Raw genomic sequence first — 21,278 nt, 5'->3', positions numbered from 1 at the left:
CTGCCTCACCAGAACTCCAGCATCAGCAGTTGATGTTGAAGCGTCATTAAATCTTGTGACACACAGTTGCTCTGTGTTAACACTGGCATCTCATAGCAAGAAGGAGATCGGTTCACCTCCTCCTATGTGATGTTTATGTTTTCTGAATATGAATAAAAATGAACAGGTGACAAATCTGGTTCTGGTGGTGTAGGAGAGAGTCAATGAGAGATCACATTGACACCAGGGTACATTTTTAGTTAAGATTGTTTGGACAAACATGGCAGGTACCCACAATCTATGATTCTGTGAAATGACTGTGATTTTTTGCAAACTGCATGATCCATTTTTATAAACAGCTCTTTTATGTGGGCTGGACCTGATGATTCACTTTACCATCATATGGCCCAGTTAACGCCTTAGGTCTGACTGTGGGACTAGTCCCAGTCATGAATAATCATGAGGGCAAGAGTTAACCAAGGAGAAGTTATTCACATCCCTAATAATTTATCCATAACCACTGAAACTACGCCAATGAGAAAGTCCCACAGACAGATGGGTAATTAGTCCCTCCCTCAGCTTATGTACAGGTGTGCCAATCAGAGCACAGGAAGAGTTATCTGGACTGTCTACAAGGAGAGCTGCATCGCCTGGCTCTTTACTAAACAGTCACACATCAAGACATTGGGCTGTGAACTTTCTTTTCATGTAGCTCGCACATTCATCGAATGCTTACTGGTAAAAAATGCTAAACACTCATTTCGATCATGCTTTGAAGGATGTGCCCATTTTATTTTTTGACACCCTGGAAAAGGTTGACAATTTACAAGCAAAGTTTACCCCTGCAGCAGAGCAGGAGGGAAACATGAAGGAGGACAAGCTTATCAGGTTGAAAGACATGTCAAGCATGTCAGATTGTCAATACAATTAAAGTGTGCATGAAACTACAAAAAAAAAAAAAAAAAAAAAATGTTCCTGTTACAAATGAAAAGTGAAATTCATGAAGAGCAGAATTCGCTGTTAGATTAACTTTTTTTCTCTTCAGGCTATTTCTGATACAGGTTGCTTGGTGTGTTAGAATCACAAGCTTATATAGGCCAAAACTGGATAATGTTCAGATGCTTTTGTATTAATGGATATTGTGTGTGTGTGTGTGTGTGTGCAATCCCACGTACAGTTTACTTTCATTCGGGTGAGGGTTCAGCTGGAGTTGTATAGTAGCACTTTTTTAGCAATAGAGATTGTTTATAAGAGTGAGTGATTATATGTTCTTGCAGATTTTGCATCCCGGAGGATATCTGGAAGAAGATCCAACTCCCTTCATTTAATGGGTTGAACATTCCTATTTAGTTGGACTGTTTTTGGTATGACAACATATCAAATCAGTGAAGTTCTCTCACTGCACTCTATCCAACGAGCAAATTTTTATTTGATGCTTTTTTCATGCATATCTTCCATTTAAGTGTACCTGCTTAGTTAACCATAAGTAGAGCTGTGATATATTAGAGCTTCCTCTGACGAATCACCAGCCAGATTACTTCATACTGGGATCCCCCACATTCAAATGAATATTTGAATATTGTATAAAAAGTAACAGCCCAATAGCAGGTTCAGAATAAAAACAGAAAGCACTGACATATATTCCTTTGACTGTAAAAGTGCAGATGCATAAGTAATTGGTGAAAGAGACAAATAATGCCTTCTTTCTTCTGCAACTCCCCTTAATCTCAAAATCTCCTGCAGTCATAAAATAGAATTTCCTAAACAGAAAAAAGCATTACATAAATGTCAACTTTGGGAAAATAACAGCTATAAAATTCAATACAAAATTCCCTCATCAGCACAAATGTGCATGCCTAAAAGAAGACAAGCGACAGAGGTTAAAAAAAAAAAATAAAAAAAAAGGGTACAACATTTCCAGGGCAAAGTTTAAAAAAAAAAAAGGCATCACTTTTATCGAGATTGCTCAGAGGAAAACACACACACTGCAAAAGACAAAGAGATGTGACAGCTACAGACAGCTTTGTAGACGAGGAAGATAACTTTACCAGGGTACGGTATGTTGATTGCATCTCCATCATAAGATAACAGAGCTGCAGGCCAATGGAGCTTGTTGAAGACATGCCTCATGCTCTGTCGGTTTCTCATTACTTAACTTCACTCACTTCTTACATAGGACCAGGCAGTATTGGTAATTACCGATTCTATGTCAGTCTTTCAGGATCCATAATCAGCCGTTTTTCCACTTGAAGGAACTAACAACAGCACCTCACCCAACCCCCCACTTCCTCCCAGTCCATTTCTCTGTTGACTGAGCAGTGCAAAACACCAGCTTAATGACGTGATAGGATGCACATTGACTTCAAAAGCACACATTTCCTAGAAACCACTGTGGGTATAAGGGAAAACGTTCCGATGACTATACATCAGCAATATATGTAATTATTATCACAAGGCATCCTAGATTAAGACAGAGAGGTGGGAAAATTGCAAAGTAGTAGCATAAACCTCACATTAAGCATTCTGTTCATTAAGCCTCAAAAGTATATGTAGGAACATGTTCTATCCTAAAAACTGATGGCTGCAAGATCTTTCTGGAGTCTGACAGATGAACAAATTTATTTCTTTTCTTTTTTTTTCAGAAATATGTAATTCACATTTTGTTGTTTTTTTAAAATGCTGCTGCACATTACTGAAATTGTAGGCAATCCCTTAAGAAACGTTGACAAGCTAATTATCAAGTAGCCCTGTCATGAGCAGACAGAGTTTAAAAATAGTGATGCCACCACCCTCATTATGCAAAAAATTACAGCCAGCCATGCTAACCTCGTACCCCTATAGACTACAGCTGGCAGACACAGGAAGGCCATGCTCTCAGTGTGTGAGAGAAGGAGGTTAGCTGAGAAAATTGGGTGTGAATATCGTATGTTTTTGTAATTTTCTGTTACCCAAACTAAAACCAGGAAACGTGGAGGGAGAAATCTGATACAGATTACATACTGTATCTGTTAGTGCCTTATATTGTCATTACTGCCAATACAGTTTCTTCATCGCAGTAGGAAACATCAGTTATATTCACTGCTCTTTAACACATGGAAGCTGCTAATTACAAAGCCTCAGTTTATGGTTCAACCAAAAGATGTCACCTGTAACATTGCCCTTTGTGAAAACAACAGTCTGCTAAGTGCTGAAGAGACACAAGACGGAAAGCCAGCAGCCCCCTCTCCACTCTCTCTTTCACACACGACTCTCCCGCTTTGTGCAGGCAACACATTGAGGTCTAATCGATGCAACTCATTCATATTGAACCACAGACGTCGGGGGAAGCCGGGGGAATTACAAGCAGCCTCCGCTGTGAGATCGCAGCCTGGAGGAAGCCTGAGGAAAGCCAGCTTCACTCTGGAAACCTATTGCTTACTCTGCACAGCATATTCAACAACATGGCCACTGGGTCTCCCTGCTCTGCAGGAAATGATACTGAACAGGTAACAATATTTAAACCAAACAGAATAATATGCCTCATTCTGGGGACATTTAAATGTCATCTTAAGTGCTCTGTTTCAGCACCAGTATGCACTTTAACTGTATCCTATTGCTTTCATATATTCCTGTGCTATTAAGGAATTAGATTAAACAACACTTGCCACCTTCTCATCCCATCCTCCAGTCAGTGTCTTAACATATGACATACATGAATGCCATTAAAATTCCTTTTCACACAGAGACACTGTGTAACCAATAGTGCAAATTGGTTATCAAAAAATAACTTTAGATGAAAATGCAGAGGCCCTTTTAAGGGGCCCTCTTTTAGCATTTTTATGTTATGCACATTTCCTCTCCACGTCCTTTGTTATCTGCAGTCTCACCAAGGAAAAATAATGTTCCAAAGTAAAACATTAGCCGCTGACAGTAAAGTTTATATGACCTCTCAGGCTAATTACTCAAGAAGAAAATATGTATGGTTTAGTACTTAGTATTAAAAGTATGCAACATTAACCAAAGTAGCAGTCTGCCAACAACGTCCTGTAGGCTCTAGTCTCCTCCTCAGACATGAGGTAACTGAACAAGTCTAAATTAAGAGGCACTGTCTCCTGAGTTTCCCCTGATACCAACAGTGGTCATGAAATACTGAAAAAGCTTTGACCCTAATTAATACCCCTGATGATTCCAAATGAACACGAAGCAAAGCAAATTTAAAATCACCAACTGCAGGAAAAATTACTTATGGCTCACAAGTTCAACACCCAAAAAGTAGGGAGGAGAACATGAAAGCCAAACAACAGGTAAGAGCAATTGCCTTCAAAGCATTCTTCACCTGGCCCTAATGGCCCCCTGCCTAGGCCAACATCGACAAGCCTTTCTCTATCCTTTCAGAGAACTCACCAGTAACTTCTGCTTAAGCCTTTGGTGTCTCAGTGTCTCCGGGTTATGTCTGACAGCTCTCCTGTTGTTCTCTAGAAGATGAAAGTTGTCCAAATGCTGCAAACGTGGGAGGTGGTGGGGAGAAACTTCATTCCTTAGCTGAGGGAGGAAAATGCAAAAGAACACAAGGTTGCAGTCATTAAATATTTCAATGACACTAAAAGTCATTATTAATCACAATAACAATGGTAGTTTTACATTTTCATTTTGTAGTTTTGGGATAACTTGTTCCTGATATCCCTTTGTAAAGTCCCGCTGGTGATGCAATGTGCAAGCGCTCCATCTCTAAGTTTGGGTGGGTGGCTGCTCAGAGCCAGCAGGATGTCTGAGTGGACCAATAGCTAACAGCTACTCTCATGCACTGCAAGCAGAGTGTGTTCTCTTTTCATTGATCCTCACAGGTTCAGTTTGACAATAGAAGGAATAAAGAGTCTACTGAACTACCTGCCCACCTGCTGCCCTGAGCACACGCTGAACACAGCACTCCACTAAGCTTTGATTATATGGAAAATAAAGGCACTCCTGTGAAATGAAATAAAAAAAATCTGACATGATAAAAATTGAAAAATATAGCACTTAATGAATTAGCATTGGTTGGTTTTGATAATCTGTGCAAGTCATAAAACATCAACTGATTGTTAGGGTAACTTGAGCATCCCTGTGTTTTACAAAGCTGTTTATTCACATTGGGGGAGAGGAAAAAAAAAACAACTAAACAACAATGCAAGCAACTAAGCAACATGTTAACCTAGAGTAGAAAAATAACACTTAAGCACTCACTCAACCAGATACTTACACACACAAGTATAAGATGCCAACAAGGTAAAATAACATCCTCTCTCCATGTTCAACCACTTAGCCAGCAACACGGATAGCACTACCTAAACTGCCTGTTATTGCCAAGCTAGTGGAGCTGGCTGGAAATAATAATGCCCACTATTTAATTATTCATGGCTCCAGTCAGGTGGAACCAGATGCTACCTTCATAGAGGGAGTGCTGTAACTCAACTCAAGCATGGAAGGCCATTGCTGCATGGCGGTAAGGACTTCATGGAACAAATGTGGAGGCTGCTGGGCTACAAGCAAAACACACGATGTCATGACACTGGCTTGGCTCTTTCCATGTGACATTTCCCTGCAAGTGTTCAGGCGGAGGACAATGGTTCAGTAGGTTGGTCCATATGGGGGTGAAGCCCGAGGTGCGGCCACCAGTTCACCCACCATGCGTTGGTGTCGCTTTGTACCCTACCCTGACATTTGTGGCCCTGGCCAGAAGATGACCTTTTTTGTCCATTCCATGCTTTGGTGCTGAATACTAATGCTATGGCACCACTCATGGGAACAAGCGGTGCTATATTTAGCCACCTGTCCCCAGCTGCACATCTCCAACCCGGGGCCAATGGGCAATTAGTATTTGTTTCTCATGGCAGGAGGCAGTGCCGTAACCTCCCTAACGCAAACAGACATCTGGACAAAGACTGTCTCCATCCTGTCCCGTACCCACGCTGCAAGGCATGACTCCTAAAGCCATGCAGTCCCTCCATCTGCCTCAACCTTCGAACTCAGAGAGTCTTTTCTCAAATACACCTGCTGTCAAAACGGTGATGTATCGACCTCCTAACCTCTGACTATCATCCATGTTCTTGGCTGGAAAATTTAAACCTGAGCAACTGTGACTGTGCTAAATCTACACAACAATCTACAACATTTGTCTATCCAGTGGAGCGATATCTGAAAAAGTGCAAAGTTTTGAGCACTGCATGCCTACGACATTACCAAATAAATAAATAAATTCCCTGAGACTAGTCTGTCCACACAAAACGGTGTCTTTGTCATGATCCTGTGCATTATTATATATTTGCCTGAGTAGGTGTAATGAGTCAGTCTTGGAGTCTATATGTCATGACGGCCTCTTTAATTAATTTTAGTAAGGTCAAAGCTAATTCAATCCACCTTATTAAAGCTTCTTCACGCAATTACCCTGTAACCCTGTTCACTGACAGGTCAGCATGAAGGCAACAGATTTGATAGTAGCCAAGCCCGCAGAGACCTATAACAGAGTAAAAAGAGTGTGCCCTATCACACTGTTAATGTCTGTCCACTAACTGTCAAAGTGAATATTCATGACTGGTGTAATGAATTTCAAGTTGATATGCAATTTTTGCAAACAAATGACATCTTCACGACCTTGAACTATGACCTTAATCCCAAAAAATTTGTATTATTTAAAGAGCTACATTAAAAATGAGAATGACAATATAATTTACAATGGGAATTCAAGGTCAAAAATATGAACACACACACTGGCCTTTGACCACCATGATCTAATTAATTCATTTTTTAACCCAATTCGTGCCAAATTTGAAAGGAGATTCCCTCAGGAGTTCACAAGATCAAAAGGAAAACATCAAATAAAAATTTGGTTTATCCTCAAGTGCAAAATTTGTGCCAAATTTAAAGAAATTCCCGCAAGGTTTCCACTGAGATATCACGTTAACTAGAATGGGTCGACAACCCGAAAATAAATGCCTGCGGCTCTGGCAGATAGTGCAGATACATAAGTATGGAAAAGGAATCACTGTGCTGCAGCACTCACTGCACAGCCTAACCTCTTCTTCATAGTAATCTGCTATGAAATTCCACTTGATCAGGACAGAGAATCAAGAATCACTTATATCCCCATACAAGCACAAAGTTTCTCTGGAGCAAATTTGCATTCCATTAATCACTGTCAACATTAAAAGTGATATAGAAACAACATGTGTGCCTTGAACTGACTGGCACAGGGTGTCTGTAGTACTGCCCGTCAAAATATGTTATGAAAGAGTGTGTAAATAACGTCCAACATGGTGGACAATACATAGATTTGAGTGTGTCAGACGTGAAATGGAAATCGGCGTTCAATCATCTCGGATATCAGATGACCCGGCCCTGGTTCCATATTATTATCAGCTGAACAAATGAAATGAACCAGGGTTAAATTTAGGCTGCATCATCTCTTTTTCGTTTCTTTTCTTTTTGTCTTTTTTAAAGGGATTTATGCGACATGAAACTGCACACAATTTTACTTCTCAAAGAAAATGCAGATGTAAAGAGTATAGTGTGGACAAGACAGGCACAGCAAGCAGAACGACTGAGACAGAGATTGAACCTGTGGAGATAAGCTTTTTTTATTACAAAGCAAATCCTGACAAATAATCGTCACTGCCTGTGGATTTTAGCAGGATCCACATAATCATCCCCAACCCCGCCCTTAGCGATGATCGTCCACCTTTCGGGACGGATCCAAACAGACCTCCACCAACATTTGTCTGAAGATTTTGTTCCCTATATTGTATTTACTCGTTAATCAAGCTGCAGTAACTAAAATCTTATTGGTGTGAAAGGAAAGTCTTAGCATCCTTCTACTACACCGAATTCCTATAAAGACAATCAAGGACCCATCCATTAGTGTTACACTCACAGTGCTAAACATACACGAGAGGCTGAAATCTATACTAGTGTAGTCTCAATTGCAACCAACCACTACAGCTCATCTAATCTCATGCTTTTCACACCAGATCAGTCTTTTGCATCCATCTGAATGGACAACCCTGATCAACTCCAGGAGCAATCAATTTTGAATCCCCGAGCTGATTAGGGGCTACTCTCCTTTGACCTCCAGTGAAGTCAGCAGCCACTTTGAGCCCGACTACAGCAGTCACTCAAACTGCCCAAATAACGACAGCTAACACATCTTACATTTCAATTGAGCTATGAGAGCCTAACACAAACATGTCCTGTGTGTAACCAGTCTCACGCCTGTCCATGTGCATAAATACTCAAAATTGCACACTGGTGCAACCAGATACATATATGTCGACAAGAACATGCACACAATGAATGTGTGCGTAAAGGGGATCTATTTGAGAGGCTTATACTGTGTCAAATGTTCATTAATCTGCCCTCCCGTTAAGTTTCCCTCAGGACACACAAGATACACATGCTTGCTCTGTCATGCATGGGACAGCCCAACAATCAGAGCAAGTGATGGGGCCGCTGACAATGATAATGCACTTTCACTCTGCTGTCACTGAGTCTCCCGGAGCCATCTTTACAGAGATTTCCCTGTGAAGATGGTGTTACGTAACAGTGTCCGTGAACCCTGCTGTTCATATCACTAATGCCTCACACTGTGGTGGGGTCACGTGCCTTATCCAGGCCACATTCGGGCGCCATCAGCAGCAGTGTTCCAGCTGTTACTACAGCCTAGCTCCAGTCACTCATGACCATGCTGAGCCCAACCACCACTCCCACTGCCACCTCCTCCACTGAGCGGACATGTTCAGCACCGCTCACTTTTGGTCACACCAGCAGTGGAGACAGTGCTTCCTTCTGGCAAAGCTATTCAACAAGCAAACCCCTACCCACATATAGAATAGTGTTTCAACTGGGCAACCCATTCACACACTGTGAGCACAGGATAAAAAAAAAAACAACAAATAAATAAACCTTTCTATACTTTTATCCTATATAGCTGCTCTGTACATAAGTAATAGCGATTATTAGGTTATTTTTAAACAGTTCAGTTTATCGCAGGTATAATTGTATTGGCATGCCAGTGCAGAAAATTAGCAGTACGGAGGATATTTACGCACACTTTCCTCCCACTAGAGAACACAAAGAAGTTTATCTAAGCCCAATGTCTGCTATGTCAAAAGGGCCACATGCAGTGAGGAACACAAGACAAACTCTACTTAATGTTGTGTCTTTCAGCGTTGTCTTCAGCCTCATATCCTAATGAAGTCATAACCTAAAGAAGGGACAAACAGGGCATCACCAGAAAATAGCTGTTGGGACAGTAACTCATAATACAAATGTCAAATATGTAAGTTTATTTCTTGTTCTGTTTCTCCAAAAAGCAAATAATAGCATTTATACTTAAAACCAATAAATAAAGTCCCTTGATCTTCCCATATGCGTAATAAGCTTCAAAAATGCACTATTTAAAAAAAAAAAAAAAAAAAAATCAATGACAACAAAGATGCCTTCAAATTTGAATTCAATGTAGTTCCCTGTGACAGAAAAAAAAAATGTCTGAGCTCCCAATGCGGTAAACCCCACCCATCTGGTGCTGTCAGGCATGGGAAACAAAAATACAAACATTATTTGACCTAAGCCGAATTCAAAAATCAGTTCTCCTTTCTCCTTTTACTCCCGCCACCTCCACCATCACCAGAAAAACCACGCTCCCACCTCCTCTCTTCCAATCAGCCCAATGCAGGTCAACCGAATTTGGGTGAGAAATATGAATACCAGGCTCTTGTGCATGGTGGAGATAAAAGTCACTTGCTGGCAGCTCAGGGATAACCAGTGAAATGATGAATGGCTATGCCTGCTTGCCAAGGTGGACAGGAAGAGCTGGAATATGAATGAGAGTTTGGTGTTGGAGCACTTTCTCATATCTGAGGTGTGGGTCGAGACTGACAGCCCTAATTATGGAAGCTCTTCAAATGAGTGACCTTGGTAGGCAGCAGTGAGATCCATACCTGTGCACGCACACACAACATATTTTCTCACAGTTAAGATCTCAACGTTCCCACTGCTGCTCTGATGCCTGCCACCTATAGGACCTTGTCCCATTGCAAACTGAGCTCTGAGGCTAATGAAACAACACACAAACACTCACCACCTTTACACATTTATTAAAGATCTGAATAAAACACAGCACTTCATAAAGTGTACATAATAAAAGGCACATCTGCAGAACATGGGGGAAAAAAAAAAACAAAAACACAGAACCATAAACTATTAGCTGTTGACTTCATAGCCAGATATTGATAACACTCTACTGGCATGTACTGCTCCTAAATATTTCACACAAATATTTGACAGATTCCAAGCAACCAAATTGATTAATATCAAATGACTGCTCTTTTTCAATTAACATTCATTCATCTCGAATTCATGAACATAACTTCAGCAAACCTAATGATTTCTTCCCAACAAACACGTCTCCTGTGCATGTCGATCCTAGGAAAAGCTTCCTCTGACAAGCATGACAGTGAAAACCAGAACCAAGATCAACACCAAAAATCATTTTATCTCACCAACAGACTGCTGCTTTGTTACAGACTGAAGTACTCTGAACATCATGCAGTGTGTTTTCAGGTGGGACAAGAGGCTGAAACAATATTTAAAAAATATGGTAGTGAATCCTTACTGCATGCAAATGATGTACAATGCCCTCTGGCTCCTTTCAGCACTGTCAAACCTGCACTCATGTGCAAAACAACTCAAAACATACTGCTCCGTCTCTTAAGAACACGAAAGGGTAGAGGGCTATCAGGGTGTAGCAGCAGGAGAGTACATTTCAATTATCTTCGCCACTAAGAGACGAACACACTAAGACATGTTGTGATCATCCTTATCCCTTCAGCAGCAGCAGCAGCAGCAGCAGCAGCAGCAGTACAGGGATCCTGCAGCAGAGCCAATACAACAATCCTTAGCTCAGAAAAACAAATGGCTTGACAGCAGACGGGAGACGGTACAGTACCTTAATAGCAGCATCTAAAGAACCGATGCAATGGCAGGTATTTCCTACTGTGTTGGCAGGACAGAAAAGAAGCCAGCAGCGGGACTGGGACGATGGCTATGGCAGCTCTGTAGCATAAAATGGTTCATCAATGCTCGGCAGAAAGAGGCACAGCCAGGCAGCGCAGGGAGAGAGAGGGATAGAGGGAGGGAGAGAGAGAGAGAGAGACAGCCAGCGAGCATCATTCAGCTCACACTACTGTGGTTGTGCAGCGGAGCACACACATCAACACGCCCCCTTTCGCTCTCTCTCACTCTCTCACTAACACACACGCACGCACGCACGCACACAGTTAGTCACACAGGCACAGACACACAGGGGTGCAGAGGCAGTACAACGTCCAGCAGCAATGAGCAGTGCACCCTCTCCAGGATGTCTTCCATCTTCCTTGATCAGAACTGGTCACTCTGTCTTATTCTCAGCAGTCACAGACAACCCTGTCAGTGAACCTATCCAGCAACTACTCCATGGCTCCACCTGCACACCTAACATCCACTGATCAGCAGCCAAGGTCTTGTGGGGTTCTCATCCCTCGGCCCCAGTTTTGCTCCCAGTTTTTTTGCTGAGCTTCTCAGCTTTTTTATTGCATGCTGATATAAGAACTCTGCCTTGCTATGTGGTATTGTGCCACACAGGTTCTCCTGTAAGGCTTTGCCTGACAAGCCCTCACTCACTGAATGGTGGGCCAGACCAATCAGCTATCACAAACAGCAGGAGCATTATTACCATCCAATCACAGATCAGGAAATCAAGTGCAGAAGGGTATTAAAGGGGATTATTGGGGCCAGCCTAGGTTTTTTCACCATGGGGAGATGGAGCGGAGGCAGCAGAGCATGTGCAGTATGGCTGCCCTCTCTGGTTAGCAGTGGTGTTGCACTGTGTTTGGGAAAATGAGAGAGGAGGAACAGGGCCGAAAACAGATATGCTTTCTTCAGCGCAGATGCCTAGCAACCACAGGAGCTCCTTACCTCTGTTTAGAGTCGTCCCTCCCCCTCCAGCAGGACCCTCTCTGCAATCCTAATTGAGAGCTTATATTGCACAGTGGCTGTTTAACACTCAAGGCACCGTGCCATCACACACGATTGATGTCAAATGTTCCCGCCCATGTCCTCTACCTGCTGTGTCAGCGCTAAAGGGGGAGGAACTGAGCTCTGAGAATGAGCAGGAAGTACACCTGATGTTTTCCCTCCAACATCAGCAGCTAAGCACAATTGCACTGTAGATCACATCTCCTACAATTACAACTACAATTAGTTTATTTAGTTTATTAGTTAATTTAAAGTATGTCACTATTCTTCGAGGGTTTAACAAGTAAAATATGTAAAAAAAATAAAATTTAAAAATTTAAAAAAATCAGTTTTTATTCTCTTATTGATAAATGTAGATGTATTCACTGACCTCCAAATGCCTGATTTAATGAATATGGCTTCATGAACTATAATGCAGTTATTTCTGTTGTGCTTTCCTCTCCAATGACACATCTAAATTGCACAGGTAAATATTACAGTTATTGAGTATTTTCTGAATCTTCACCACAGATGAAAGAGCCTGCTACTGCTGTTGGTCTGGAGTTTTTTTATAATTTGTTTTTTAAATAGGGATTCAGAGGACGCCTGCCTACCTTGGAATGTTAGAGGGAGTCAAACCTGTTCAGACAGCTGTCAGCCGATGTCAGAAGGCTGAACAAGAGCTCCAGGTCTGCCCTCACTCAGCTGACTGAGACACATTTGGGAGGTGTGAACCACTGTTTTGACATTCCCTTTTGAGAAGGGTTCTGCAAATTAACAAAAAAAAAAACTGTGTGAGGTGCAACAGCAAGAACAGCATCAAGAGATATGGCAGTTCATATATTGAGAAGGAAAAAAAAAAGAACCAAATAGCAGTAACAGTAATGTTTTAGGGATAAATATTGATGTCATTAGAGGAAAATTACGCAAATATCCTGAGAACATTTCTACATTATAACAAAAACATCATCCGATCATGTCATCTAGGTTTTTCCTCATCCCACAGAACAAATACAAGTCTCTCTGGTACTGACGCGTGACACTGATTAACGAAGTTCTCTGTACATCGGGTCCTGTCCAGCCCCCTGCTGAGTGAAATACTCTGATGATGCTGTTCACACCAGCCTCCAATGAGTCTGAAGGCTTCAGCAAAACAAGCAGAGCTAGGAAGGTGAGATGAAGCTGAAATGACACATGCATTTTTCAATGCATTATGGATTTTTTTTTTTTTTTTTTTTTTTTTTTTTTTAAATGGCAAATCTGTGTGAGAAAACATTCTCTGCAGCCTTCACTCATCACTCCTACTGTCCTTTCAGTGACCATTCACTCAATCTGTTCAGTTCTGTGAGGACAAGCAATATGGCCCACTGAGGGGATGGTGGGCCAAGAGTAACCTTGGCTAGTACTGACTTCAACCCTTTAGCATCAATTAGAAATTTTTTGTCCAGTAATCAGCTGTAAACAGAGGTGGGGGAGGGTGGATCTGGCAAATCTATACTCCATCCTGAATGTCAGGCAGGTCACGCTGTGCAGCACATACCGTCAATCACATGATAGCCACACCTAACCGCATATCCTGCTTGACGGTTTGTTTATTCTAAATGGATTTTAAAAATGAACATCATACTGTATTAGAAAAGACTTCATACTATAGACTGAGGCCATAAACTGGTTATAAAAACATTTACTGAGGTAATAATTCAAGTGAGAAGTACGGCCATTTTCACTTAGACCTATACAAATGGACTTCGTTTGGAAGGCGGTGTAGTCGCCCCCTTAATGGCCATTAGAAAGAATGCAGGTTTCAGGCACTTGAGCATGAAACTTGCTTTGCTTTACAGACCCATGACAATGCTGCATATGCGGGAAGATGCCTCCAGTACCTGACCGATCATTACAGCCAGTAATGTACATTTTTGTACGCAGATCTTAGTTCTGCCACCCTTTCCCACAATCTCTAGCAGTTTCTCACACAGTCACAGTGACACCACAAAAACACACACCACCCTGTTATTACAGACCGGCTGTTAAACTGCACATGGACACTGATAGAAGCTACTCAGGCTATTTACCAAACAGCTTAATTTTACCAAGTAACAAAAAGACCTGCAATCTACTCTCCACACTACAGATATGTGTATTGCAATTTCATGCTCAATTATGATGGCGAATTGACTCTTAGCTTTAGGTTTGTTGTACATGAGACTGCATCACTACAGTTCAATGCCACTTGATTAGCAGGTAAGTGGTATTGAACTTGACTTGGAGTAACTTGTTCGTCCTTTTGATGCATTATATTTAGTTTCTATGAATCCTTAACATGCATTGGGTTGGTAGGTTTCCCAAATATTAAAATACATGCAGGTATATGGTACTTATTAGTATGGGATTCAAAACATGTGCTAGAAACTACCCATCATAAACAAATGCATTTGTAACTCAATTTTATGCTTTACATAGCAAAATGTGTTTTACATTGTTTGCTTTTGGGGTAATTTGCACAATAAATTCAACAACACACCATTTGCGAAAGAAAGAATTACACTTTTAAAGAGATGAAAAACGTTCAGTGAGTTCCATATATAGTTGCATTTGTTAATGGCAAGCCTCGGTGACAGTGAGGAGCCTTAGCTGAGGAGTGCCGGGCGAGGTCAGATTATGGCTGCAGGCATCAAAAGGGCTGGTCCTGCCAGTGTCTAGGCACAGCTGAATCAAGGCTTATTCGTGGAAAGCTTTACAGGCAACACACAGGAAAGCAACACAGCACGCTCACCTTATCTGTGCCACTCATCCAGCTGTTCTTCTTTGATGCGGTTAAGCTTTGTCTTTGGTTCCACACTACATCCCTCTGTTTCAGGAGCTTCTCCAACTTGCAGGTCTTCTGACAACCCATTGTCCCCTAACACATGGGAGTATGTATCAAGTTAAGCCATGCATCAGTCACACAACATCCCAGTTATAGATACCGTTTGTCACAAGCCATAGCCTACCATGGCAGAGCAGTTCGCATGCCTCCGCAAGCACATGTAATGGTCAGCAGCTCCAGATGATGTCATAACTCCAGCATGTTCAGATTATAAATATCTGTATTCAGCAGAGTTACATAATAATGGATGTTGGATTATTGCGAGTACACAAAGATAGAAATGATGGCTCAGTTGACACAGTAAATAGTATAAAATCATCAAAAACTAATTTTGGTGATTTAAAGGTATGATAAATATTAAGGACATCTTTAAGGGATACAGATATTTGTTTTGTACATTTTCTCTGTACATTTCTTAAAAAAAAAAAAAAAAAAGGTTTGTAATTCTTCCTTTGTAGAACTGGTTGTGATTTGTAAATCTATACGATTTTTTAAATGCATGGCTTGTTACCAGGCATTTAAAGGTTAAAAATACACGATAGTATACATGATTGAACTAAAGTTTACGACTAAACCATTTTTTTATCTTAAAATTGTGATTCGCACTAGCTGTGGGATATAATTTGACAACAGACTAATTATCCTCAAAATCCGGTACATTTGTTTAATATTTTACTACCACTCACCGGGGATGCAGGATAACCCTGGCTCCAGCAGAAATGAAGCTGCGACTAAAACCCGTCCAAGTCCAGTCATGAGTTACAGTTTTCACTGGGCCAGCGTGCTCCAAAACCGCTGAAGAAGAGAATATTAGCTGCTGGATTTTCCTTCCTTGTCAGTTCCAATTCCTGTGAGACAAAGCACCCTGTAGTACTACACAATTTACTCTCATCTTTTTATGAGCAGAGACGCATCTCATGCAGTGCACATAGTCACAGAAAAATCTTTCCACAGCCTTCAAATGTGATGAGAGTCATTTCTAGACAGAGTCAGTAATACACCTCCTGCGACCCACAGTTTCCCTCTCATTGGCTAAATAAATCTTTGGTGCCTGTTTAGTCATCCCCAAAAGTCCACTGTAGGTCATTATGTAAGGGTCTCAGTCAGTTTTGAAGTATATGAAGCCCTAGAAGGCTATATTTGTATATACAGAAGTTCACTAAGGTCTATACACAAGCTCTAAATTGGGATCCAGTACGACTGTAACAGGGTTTCTACTGTGAGTGATTTCACTTGCCAAATTCCAGGAGTGTGGGTTTAGTGTCTTGGAAACTGCTGGCAGTGAAACCTTGCTAGTCCATGTGCAATATTACCATGATAGTGTTTTGAACAGAGGTGGATAGAGTTACCAAAACTAGCACACTATTGTCTGCAGTATAGATGTCAAACATTCCAGTTTCCATTACAGACCAATACAGCAAAGAGGCCAAGTCAGTCTCTAATCCAACTAATTTGGGCATTAGGACATAATGATGTAATGATTCATTATGACTTGCCCATTAAATGCATGTGTTGTCACGCACAATTAATCAAAATTGCAATATTGCCAAATGCTATAACCAAACAGTGGTTAATGCATGACATATACCTCACATTCTCCAGATGTAAATGAGAGCTAAAATGTCATCTCTTCATCTATCTATATAGACAAAATGAGACAAAAAGCAAAAACAACCATTACAAAGTAGTGGTCATTACTACAATTACGAACAGATGGCAATGGACATTTGTGACATTTTTAGACAGTTAAACAGCTCTTCTTTCTGATCCAGTTTGCATTCCTGTTATAGCTCAGAACCAACGTGTGGCTCAATACTGATTTATAGACTGACTACAGTTTTTCTAAATCTCTTGATTTAGAAAAATCAAGAGATTTTTTTTCTGATTGCTGAATCAAATCTCTTGATTCAGCAGTGAACTTGGGTCCAGTAGCAGGCCAAAGACTAACAGCTTATAAAACCCCCAAATCACAGATCTGAGTTTATGATCACTGTTCAGAATTTCTGTACTGCAGAAGAGAAGCCAGAAAACGCATTTGAGTTGATGGCCATTTTTTACATGTTGTGAACTACTGGCTGAGGTATAATGAAGACTGGAAAAAATAAGGGATGAATGCATGATAGAACACGAAAGAATTGCAAATTATATTTTAACATGAATTATTAATTATTATAAATTATTCTTCCTCAAATAACCTCAACAATGCAGCCCTGTTAGACGGTTTGAATGAATAGTAGAAATATTACACTGATTAATCTGAATGAGTCACTATGTCCAAATGTGCAAATTTCAGAAATACCTAAAGAACAATTGTTTACGTATTTGGACAGGATGATATTGTTACTCCTACCACACTACAACTGTTTAAAGCAAATTATGGTAAACTGATGCCCCAGATAATGAAAGATTTGATTATGCAGGAGCTATACTTTTGTTGGGAGCAGTCAAAGCAATTCTATTGACAAGATTGTTGCTCCAGTCACCACCAACATAACAAAGAAACCAGTTCTTGTCTTTAAGGGAAAAGAAAGTTTGAATTTATCCAAATTAAAAAATTACTATTGGGCAGCAGAACTTTGAGCTATAATTATGTAGATAAAAACATAGACAAAGGCAGTGTGGGTAGTAATAGAGGACAGGACACACTTATATCCTCGACTGAACTATTTAAGAGGAAACATGAGGTTGGTAATGACTGCATTTGAGGAATAATGAATATACAGCAGCATGACAAAGTTAACTTTCAAATTAACCTCTAAAATAGTAACAACCCCAGTTTCAGATCGAGGTTGGATGTAGAATTTAAAAAAAAAAAGGGCAAACAACAGCTTTTTCCATATTGCATGTGTTTTCTAATGCTTAAATCATTAACTTGCATTACAATCAGTAACTAAGACACAACCTTCAGAAACAAAGGCTCAATTATTAAAAATAAGTCATATTAGAAATGGATGATCACTACAATGTGAATGGAATAATAATGCAGATGTGAAAAACGTAAGAGTTGAATGTAACAATAACCAATGAAAAATAGGAGGACACGTTCCAACCATGACATAAGCAAACTATTAGCCAATATGAAGGGTTCGAATGGCAGACATCACCATCGCAAATGGTAGTGGCTACCATGCTATTGGATTCGCATTTTTACCCCCTTCCCCCTAACCTTTTAAACCAAACATGTCGCCAGCGTCACATTTGTGCAAGCTCAGTTCAAATTATTGTAACTTTGTGACTGTGTGATATAACTATGACGAGTCCCTTTGATGGGAAAATACAGAATGTTAAACTGTTGCACAGCGTGCTTACCCTCGAAGGTCACGTCTCATGTTTCCCATGCCACAGAGGAGCTACAAAACACCTCCTCTGATGTGGGGGGCATCTGCCTTCAGAAGGTAAAAACTCAAGGCTGAGGGGGAAATTACTGAGTTCTCTTATACCCTAGAGCAACCCATTATTGTGTAGCAATAGAGTTTGACCAGCTTTTTCACACATGAATCCAGTGACTCTGTAATCTGTCTAAGATTTTCTGAAAAAACTGGTCCTTCAAGTCACATCGCAACAGCTTTTCCTCCATCCAGGTTTTGGGAACTGATATTGTGCACAGGGGGAGTTCGAGACTCTTTTTGAGAAAGCCCAAAAGCTGAATTGCTGAAAAAAAAAGAAGCCAGGACCTGCTGGTAGGAGGGAAGGTGACGGGATCCTAGAACATTACGGATTCACTGGTTTCTCGAGGTAAAAAAAATGAGAGAGAGAATCCCTACTAAATAGTTGATGCCTTATGTTTAGACTAGACGGTGACAATATTTAAAAATTGTCTATTTAAGAAGCATGTATTATAAGAGTATTCAGAGAAACAAAGCAAAAACTTAGGTAAAAAAAAGACTAACAGTAGAAGAATAGTCCATAGTCTATGTGAGAAAACTACAGGAATAAATAACTCAGCGCCGAACGTTAGAGGATAACAGTCTGGGACTCAGAGCAATTGCTGTCTGAATGAAAACGCTTTGTGCATGTCTGTGTGTTCCATCTTTATGCTTTCGTTTTATTGTCGATTTGTGTGGGAGGTAGTTATTAACAGTGTCTCAGTAAGACAACAAGCAGAGGAAACCTAATGGTGTCATCAAACTGCTTGGCCAGGGAAATCTTACAGTATCAACAGAAACGGTGCCTTAACTGATTGGGTCAGTTGCTCAGGTGTTGGCTGGCTGTTATGGGGATATAAGTAAAAATGCGAAACAAGTGTTGCAAGGGAGGTAACGAAGACTTTTCGGGAGATACTCTAAAGGGTAAAGAGAATGTGAAGCATTTGAAAAAGTGGAAGAAGTAGTATGGGTCTACATGAAGGCTAACTGTGCCTGAGTTCACCAGGTTAGTGCAGGAAATAAAGAGAGAATGTGGTTAGACAGAGAGACAGATAAGAACCACGTGACTCAGTTTGTCCTTATAACCTGCTAGGGAGAGATTTACTACAAGCTCTGAGCATAGCAGTAGTCTTCTACAGAGATGGTTAAGAGCTCAAAGACTGCAAGAAATACGTATGAAGGTGCAAGGCCAGTAAATTACTGGTAGAAGAAAGAGAACAAACATGAGCAGATTATATGTTGCAAATGTTAACAAAAAGAGAGATCTCTTCTGCTAATTCCATTTCAGAAGCAGAACCAACTCCATACAGGCTGGGTGTCTGTAAAGGTCATAAAGAGGAAGACCTGGTCCAGTCCTTAATGGGAAGGTCCGTTCAAAGCCCTCCTCGCCTGTCCAACAGCAGTCACGGATGCTGAAAGACCCACGTGGATCCATTTATCACATTGAAAGCTGAAATGATGATGAACTGAATGCTCTTAAATTGCTGATCCCCAGTGGCAAGTCTGGACTACGAAGAGAGCTCATACTATTAGGGCGAACCATCTCAAACCCAGTGAAGATTCAAACTAAATACAAGTAAATCAGAGGCAATGGTAACAGGCCAACCAATTCCCCAAGAAATCAAACTAAAATATAAATTGAAATGGGAACAAAAGAAAATTAAATACTTAGGAGTTATCATCCCTGCAGACCTAAACAAATGACTGGAGTATAATTTTGGAACTCTTGAAAAAAAAAAAAAAAAAAAAACTAAAAGACCTGCAGAGATGGTCAATTATTCCAATATCAATTACAGGGAGAACTGAAACAATAAAAATGAATGTTTTGCCAAGATTTATTTTCTTATTCCAAAATCTACCAATACTTATTCCTCAAAAAAATTTTAATAAAAAGGGACAGAATATTAAGAACTTTTATTTGGGGAGGGAGAAAGGGATTAAATTAAAGACAATTAAAAAAAAAAAAAAAAAAAACTATCTGGAGGATTAGAATTACCGAACTTATCAAAATATATGGCTGCTCAAATCAAATCAATCCTTGCCTGGATGAATAAAAACTGTATAGCAAAGTGGAGAAAGATGGAAATGTTGCAAATGAAACCATTGAATGAACTCATATTCAACAAATCTAACATGACTGTTGGCAAAATAGAAAACGCATAAAAAACACTGTAAAAGCCTGGGTAAAGATCAGACAACAAAAACAACTCCACAAAGATTTGATATGCCTGAGAGAAATTGCAACAGATGCAGATTTTAAACCTAGCATAGTAGATAATACATTTAAACTCTGGGTCGACAAGGGACTGATCAGATTTAGTCAGATGATCACAAGTCAAGGGATAGACACATTTCAGAACCTTTCAAAAATGTTTCACCTTCCAACTACTCAGTTTTATAAATATTTACAGGTAAGAAGTTATTTGATAAAAATAATGGGACATAAAACTATATGACTTATAGCCACTAATTAAATATACAATTAATACATGTAACAAACTAAATTCTAAGAATATAATGGGACAAATATGCAGAATGATTGAAGATGACAAAGAGGGCAACAAACTCGAAAGTTTGATTAATTGGGAAAAAGAACTGCATAGAAAAATATCAGAGGAAGACTGGACAGACACCTTAAAACACCTATTATTCAAGTGAAATATCATAATAGATTTACAGCAAGCTGTTGGTGTAACTGTGGAGAAGATGAGGCAAACCATACTCATATCTTATACTCATGCCCAATATTAGAACTTTTATGGTGGAAAGTAAGGGAGGTAATGAGCATCATATTCCAATGCAGTCTTTCTCTCACATCCCAACACATCCCAACACACAAAGCTTGAGGAGGAAACCCTCCTCAAGCTTTATCTTCATCATCAGATAAATACCTATATAGAATATTGAGAATAACAGCAAATACACAAATAACTAAGAACTGGTTAAACCCAGCGACAGAACTTATAATAAAATGGAAGGAGAGTATGAACGATGTCTATAATATGGATAGACTAACAGAATAAGGAACCTAGGAGATGTTTTTGAGCAAAAATGGGAGAAGATCA

The 21,278-nt window shown here is 40.2% G+C and overlaps 1 protein-coding gene across 2 annotated transcripts in view; it reads right to left on the bottom strand.

Moving 5' to 3' along the window:
- Window positions 1-21,278, bottom strand: part of rimbp2b (RIMS binding protein 2b) — an 83,582-nt gene that overhangs the window by 59,928 nt on the left and 2,376 nt on the right. For both annotated transcript variants that reach the window (XM_029510814.1, XM_029510815.1), the window contains exons 2-5: window positions 15,535-15,696; window positions 14,973-15,066; window positions 14,756-14,881; window positions 4,363-4,500 (exon numbers count right to left, since the gene is read on the bottom strand). In XM_029510814.1, coding sequence (XP_029366674.1) covers window positions 4,363-4,500; window positions 14,756-14,881; window positions 14,973-15,038 — 330 coding nt within the window. In that variant the 5' untranslated portion in view covers window positions 15,039-15,066; window positions 15,535-15,696. The remainder of the gene's footprint in view (window positions 1-4,362; window positions 4,501-14,755; window positions 14,882-14,972; window positions 15,067-15,534; window positions 15,697-21,278) is intronic.

This window comes from Echeneis naucrates, chromosome 9, assembly GCF_900963305.1.
Source record: "Echeneis naucrates chromosome 9, fEcheNa1.1, whole genome shotgun sequence".
NCBI classification, from domain to species: domain Eukaryota; kingdom Metazoa; phylum Chordata; class Actinopteri; order Carangiformes; family Echeneidae; genus Echeneis; species Echeneis naucrates.
Note: the sequence above shows the minus strand (reverse complement) of the source record. Positions and strands in the feature narration are given on the sequence as shown.